This window comes from Eubalaena glacialis, chromosome 3 (assembly GCF_028564815.1).
Source record: "Eubalaena glacialis isolate mEubGla1 chromosome 3, mEubGla1.1.hap2.+ XY, whole genome shotgun sequence".
In the NCBI taxonomy this organism is placed as follows: Eukaryota; Metazoa; Chordata; class Mammalia; order Artiodactyla; family Balaenidae; genus Eubalaena; species Eubalaena glacialis.
The window spans coordinates 34,016,425-34,023,395 of NC_083718.1; the positions used below are offsets into that span (position 1 = coordinate 34,016,425).

General features: G+C 41.2%; 1 protein-coding gene across 1 annotated transcript in view; it reads left to right on the plus strand.

Moving 5' to 3' along the window:
- Positions 1 to 2,559, plus strand: part of DSTYK (dual serine/threonine and tyrosine protein kinase) — a 54,462-nt gene extending 51,903 nt beyond the window's left edge. Inside the window, exon 13 of the mRNA XM_061187429.1 lies at positions 95 to 2,559. Within this exon, the coding sequence (XP_061043412.1) occupies positions 95 to 282 (188 nt within the window). The 3' untranslated portion in view covers positions 283 to 2,559. The remainder of the gene's footprint in view (positions 1 to 94) is intronic.
- The last annotated feature ends 4,412 nt before the right edge of the window (positions 2,560 to 6,971 follow it).

Consider the following 6,971-nt stretch of genomic DNA (forward strand, 5'->3'; position numbering starts at 1 on the left):
ACTGCGTAATCAGCCTGTGAGCTGATCATGCCTCTTCATTGTGTTGGTTCCCTTCTCGCTGCCTCTGGTCTTATTTCCATGCTCCTTTCTCTAGGGGCCCGTCCAGAACGCCTTCCTGTGTTTGATGAGGAGTGCTGGCAATTGATGGAAGCCTGCTGGGATGGTGACCCCTCTCAGAGACCTCTCTTGGGCATTGTCCAGCCCATGCTCCAGGGCATCATGGACCGGCTATGCAAGTCACATTCTGAGAGGCCAAACAGAGGACTCGATGATTCTACTTGAAAGCAGAGACCTTTCTCTTTCACTCTTTCTTTCTTTCCTTCCCCTCACCTTTTGGCTATGGGAAGAATTTGACATTCATTACAGAGAGCTCCCAAGGGGACTGATGCTTGCTGGGCAACTTGAGACCTTCCCAGGCAGAGATGACTCCTGGATAGGGAAGAGTTGGATGGCTGTGAGCATATCCAGCAGTTCACTGATGCCCAAGCTATTTCTTTAGCCAAAAAGTCAGTATAAATCTCTTCTGTATGAAATTTCAAGAAAAGTCTTACATAGTTCCCTTTTCCAGACTGTCTTTTAACTCCAGCCGTAATTAGGACTCTGTGCTCCCATTGTGGAGCCCACATTCCTAACATTCTTTGGAAGTCTTAGTTCATAGCTCCATTTACACATGGGAGGTTAGGTTTTTCTCCACCCAGAGTCCCTTTTCAGTGTATCCCCCGTGGCTTAGTCTGCTCTCAGACTCCAGCAGATTGCCCACATTTTGTGCCTGAGTAGGGAGAAGCAAGGGAGGGGCTGATGCTTAGTAAGGAGATGAGTGGTTGCAGTTCATTTTTCTGAGAAAAGGCGCAGGCCAGCCAGAGTCCACATGTAGATATTTGGAAGTGTTATTTAAACACTCAGCAGGCTGAGTACAGGAATACATATGTATAACACGCGTGTATACTTTGCTTTTGTTGAATAACAGTGTCTGCTAATTTGGGGTTCTTTGTTCCTTGGCATCCATTATTTAAGTGATGCAGTGCCATGAAATGTACTGTATTGTATATTACTTGGGAAGACACTAGATATTCAAAGAGGCCTGGCAGCACTTGGGCTGTAGAGGGCTCAACAAGGCCAAAGTCCTGAAGATTTTACCTCCTAGCTTTGGTTGTCTGTACTCCCACATGGTGAGGTGAGATTGTGGCAGGGGGAGGAAGAAGGATGGGATGAAAGAGTTACCCTTACTGTGTTCCATCCTTCTTACCAACTTAATTAGGGCAATTTACCCCAGCCTGGAAATGATTACCTGGCCATTTTTAACGTGCTTGAGGTCTGGTCGCTTCTGTTGCTTCAGAATTGAGTGACGGACCTTCCTGCAGAGCAATCAGAAGACGCAGTGGAGCCTGGGGCTCCAGAGTAGCTGCCTTAGTCCTAGGGAGCCAGTGGCAAGGTCATTCTGGGGGCGTTGAGGAATGCACGTCGGGGTGAGGTTTCCACAGGCATGCCCTAGTTCCCTGGATCCTCTGCAGAGAGTGGCTCATTGATTGAGCGAAAGCCTTTCACTTCTCTGGGAAGGAGAACTGTGCTGGTTCTTCCCAGACCAAAGAAGTCATTTGTGACTCCATCAGTTTCAAGGGAACAGAGCCTAGGCAGCAGCTTCTCCTAATTTTTGACACTAAAATTCAAGGAAAGAGTGAAGGGAGGGATATATTACTACCACGGGGGATAGAAACAGGGGACTGGTAGGACTCTCAACTAGTACCTGTCAGCTCTCCAATGCATTTTTTTGCATTTTCACTTGAGCTGCCAAAGAGGTGTTGACAAAGTTTTTTCCTGATCAGCAAAGTGGTTTGGGGTAGCAGGGCTGCAAAGTGATAACTGCACTGAATGACACTTTATTTTTTGGCTTATTATTTAGCACTGAGAAGCCAAAAGGGATTGGTGATTATAACAGCACTTTGGGGAATAGACTCCCTCTGGCCTTGCTTTGGAGAGAAGGCATGCGTGGTATTCCATCTGACTAATCAGGGAACCTCCTAAGTTCATACTGCATCAGAGTGGAATAAATGGCCCTCGAAGAGTCCATTGCCGTAAGAGTAGTTGCTTTCTTTGAGTTTTCAAAGCTTGATTTTTGGATTTGCTGGATCAAATAACCCACTTTTTCTTTAAAAGAAAAAAAAAGAGGGTTTATCCTTCTAAATATGGGGTTGGGGTGGGTCAGGGCTAGTGTGATGTTTAAATGGGTTAGGAGGGAGTCAACTTGAGAAACCTGTATGGCAAACTCCCTTGGGGGTTTTAAGTACACTACTGTTCTGAAAAGGGTTTTATTTTTAACTTTATCTGCTTTGTTAACATCCAGTCCACAGAGCTGACTGAAGAGACTGTGTGTGAACATCTGACACTGGGGAGACATCTTACTCAGAGGGTTGAAAAGGAAATTGGTCTGGACAGCTTGTTGTCTTTTGTCTTTATGTAATGTTTTTGTTTGTTTCAAAGGACTAATGTTTATTATTACAGTGTTAAATAAAAGTGTAATATACTAAGTGTGTAGAATAAAAGTGCAATAACAAGAGAAAATTACTTTGGCACAAACTTCAGTTCTTATACTCTCTCCCTCCTTGTGCTACCTGTCTCTTTCCATGATATTGTTACAGCAGGACAGTGTTAATTGTGTATATTTTTAAGAGATGCAGCTATGGGTTAAGTCTTCATTTAGTGTAACTTTGAATGGCTGGGTTTGGTTTTATAGAGTATTGTGTATACTTCTGGGATGCACAAACACCAGATGTGCTGTGTAATAAAGATCACATTAACGTTTTAGGTTTATATCTGTTTGGCTTTTGTTTTCCCTTAACCTCACTGTGTCTGCAGAATGCTCTCTATTCCATTCCATTTCCACTGGGACCCTAGAGGTCTTTCAGTTTGCCTTGGAGATTGATGGAACATGTTACTCTCCCCCATGGATTGCTCTCGGTCTCTGGGCACTTGACATGACCACTACCAGAGGGTAGGGCCCGGGAATGGGAGGTAGGAGAGCGAAGAAGAAGGGAGCAAAGTGGAGTGATAGCAATTTATTTTTCAGAGCCTCTCCTGTGTTCACACCCTTTCCGCCAGCCTCTTTTCAGCATGAACTTGCAACATCCTGAACTTCTGCACAAGCCTATCTACTCTTCATTACACTGTGAGAGAATCTGGGCATGGAATCCATATATGGGCCTATCTGCATGTGGAATATTTGAATTTTCTTCTTAGGCTCAGCCTGCTCTTCAGATTTGCTTGCTCGGCAGTGCCTGATGGACACCGTCATAGGCCTCTACCAGCAGAGCAGCGCTATCTGTAGCCACCAGGGACTGTCAGTCAGCACGCAGCATGCCTTCTCCCAGGGGATGTGCGTGTTTGTTTTGTTTTGGATTACCACATCATACTCACAGCTGCTTCACTTTTTGCTGTAACGGCTTGTGATCTGACTGCAACACAAGTTTGGCCAGGAGATGGCAGCACACCTTAAACAGTTGATGTGTTTGTGATTAAGTCTTAAAGGAAAAGCTAGAGTTGAATCTCTGGTTCTCAGCCTCCCCTACACAATAGTCATCTAATGTAGATAAGCCTGTTACACTTGTGAAACTCTCCGCTAACTCCAGCCATCCTTCACAGCTAAATATATCCCATCTTTATGCATATACCGTATATTCTCCTACTATAAAGTTCAGAATGACTGAGTTCTCTTCCTCATCATGATTATCTTGGAGAAAACAGTCTGTGGTGTACACATTTTTAGCGTGGGTATGCTTCTTCAAGAACACAGTCCTCAGCAGCCTTGTTCTTCAAGCAGAGCGACTGGGGTGGCCTTCCTGGCCTTCCAAACCCCTGTTTGGGTGGGGCTCAGAGGGGAGAGGCCTAGTTTCTGAACATTATTAAATTCAACTTCAGAATTTCTGTCTTTAACAGGTCCCCAAGGAGTCCACAAAGTGCTAATTGAATAGCCTCCTTTCAAGTGTAGTTATCACAGGTGGCTATGTACTGGTTGAGACCTCTTAGGGCACTTCTAGGGATGGCCTGTTCCTTAGCATATTCTAAAGGTAGCATTTCGTTATTGAGCTGCATGAGCTGCTTGTAAATTTTGGAGATTAATCCTTTGTCAGTTGCTTCATTTGCAAATATTTTCTCCCATTCTGAGGGTTGTCTTTTGGTCTTGTTTATGGTTTCCTTTGCTGTGCAAAAGCTTTTAAGTTTCATTAGGTCCCATTTGTTTATTTTTGTTTTTCTTTCCATTTCTCTAGGAGGTGGGTCAAAAAGGATCTTGCTGTGATTTATGTCATAGAGTGTTCTGCCTATGTTTTCCTCTAAGAGTTTGATAGTGTCTGGCCTTACATTTAGGTCTTTAATCCGTTTTGAGTTTATTTTTGTGTATGGTGTTAGGGAGTGTTCTAATTTCATACTTTTACATGTACCTGTCCAGTTTTCCCAGCACCACTTATTGAAGAGGCTGTCTTTTCTCCACTGTATATTCTTGCCTCCTTTGTCAAAGATAAGGTGACCATACAAGCAGCTCATGCAGCTCAGTAACAAAAAAACAACCCAATCCAAAAATGGGCAGAAGACCTAAATAGACATTTCTACAAAGAAGATATACAAATTGCCAACAAACACATGAAAGAATGCTCAACATCATTAATCATTAGAGAAATGCAAATCAAAACTACAATGAGATATCATCTCACACCGGTCAGAATGGCCATCATCAAAAAATCTAGAAAAAATAAATGCTGGAGAGGGTGTGGAGAAAAGGCAACACTCTTGCACTGTTGGTGGGAATGTAAATTGATACAGCCACTATGAAGAACAGTATGGAGGTTCCTTAAAAAACTAAAAATAGAACTACCATACGACCCAGCAATCCCACTACTGGGCATATACCCTGAGAAAACCATAATTCAAAAAGAGTCATGTACCAAAATGTTCATTGCAGCTCTATTTACAATAGCCAGGACATGGAAGCAACCTAAGTATCCATCAACAGATGAATGGATAAAGAAGATGTGGCACATATATACAGTGGAATATTAGCCATAAAAAGAAACGAATTTGAGTTATTTGTAGTGAGGTGGATGGACCTAGAGTCTGTCATACAGAGTGAAGTAAGTCAGAAAGAGAAAAACAAATACCGTATGCTAACACATACATATGGAATCTAAGAAAAAAAAAAAGGTCATGAAGAATCTAGGGTAAGACGGGAATAAAGACACAGACCTACTAGAGAATGGACTTGAGGATATGGGGAGGGGGAAGGGTAAGCTGTGACAAAGTGAGAGAGTGGCATGGACATATATACACTACCAAACGTAAAATAGATAGCTAGTGGGAAGCAGCCGCATAGCACAGGGAGATCAGCTCGGTAGTTTGTGACCACCTAGAGGGGTGGGATAGGGAGGGTGGGAGGGAGATGCAAGAGGGAGGAGATATGGGGATATATGTATACGTATAGCTGATTCACTTTGTTATAAAGCAGAAACTAACACACCATTGTAAAGCAATTATACTCCAATAAAGATGTTAAAAATAAATAAATAAAGGTAGCATTTCAAATCAGTGGGAAAATAGACTATTTAACAAAACTGGCTATCCATCTGAGAAAAAAATAGACTCAAATCATCATGCAAAAAAAGTATACCAAAGATCTAAATGTGAAAAAAAGGCTGTAAAGGAACTAGATAATAGCACACATATTATTTACCATGTGCTCGGCACTGTTCTAAATGCTTTACCTATACTCACTAACTTAATCCTCACCACAACCCCATTTTACTGATGAGAAAACTAAGGCACAGAGCGATTAAGGGTCATGCAACTGATACGTGCCAAAACTGGGATGTGAAACTAAGGAGTCCGGCACCAGAACCTCTGCTTCTACAGAGGACCACTGCACTGTGCTGCCTCTAGGAGAAAATGTATGTAACTATGTTCACTTACAGTTGGGGGGGTCAGGAAGAACTTTCTTGAATATGATCAGGAACCCAGAAGCCATAAGGAAAAAAAGTGATAGAAATTATATAAAGAACATATATAAGAGCCAAAGACACCCAAACCAAAATTAAGACTAATCACTAGTTTAGAGAGAATAATTGCAATATGTAACTGATAAAAAGTTCATATTCCTAATAATATGAAGAAATCAGTCAAAAAAATCTAAAGGCAAATTGGTTAATAAATATTTGAAAAAAGATGTTCATCCACACTAACAGGGAAAACCAAGAAGATATTTCATCTATCAAATTACTAAAAATAAATATTAAAACCCTATTCATAAGTGTGGAGGATGAGCATACCTATGTTGTCGGGAAGTGGATACAGCCGCAAAAGGGCAATTTGGCAGTAAATATTACAAAAAATGTTAATGTATATATCCTTTGCCCCAGAAATGACTTCCAGGGAGTCCCTACCTACAGAAATATTTGCACATGTGTGCAAAGCTATGTAAGTACGAGGGTGTTTATTGCATCATTATTTGTAATACTAAAAAGTTGGAGGCAGTGTTAATGTCTGACAACAGGGGAAGATTAAATTCTGGTGCTCATACCATGGAATGCTATACAGCCACTGAAAGGAATGGTGTAGATTTTTCTGTACTGACAAGGAAAGATGTTTATACTATATCATCAGGTAAAAAAATAATTTATATAAGACTATATTTAGTATGACCCCTTTTTTGGTAAAAATCCCTTCCATTCTTCCATAACCCCAAATTATCTGGAGATCTAGTCCATCTCTCTCTATATATGCATAGAAAAAAGTTTGTAAGGATATATATCAAAATGTTAACAGTGGTTTTCCTAGGGAGAGAACTTCCAACTTTTAGTGTATTGAATTTCTGTTATTGTATTGTTCATCTGCTATGAACATCTATTTTTTTTTTGTAATTTAAGAAAACGAATGAAATGGCTAATTTAGGAGAAAGGAAATATGTATTGGAAAGACATTAGGGGCTCACA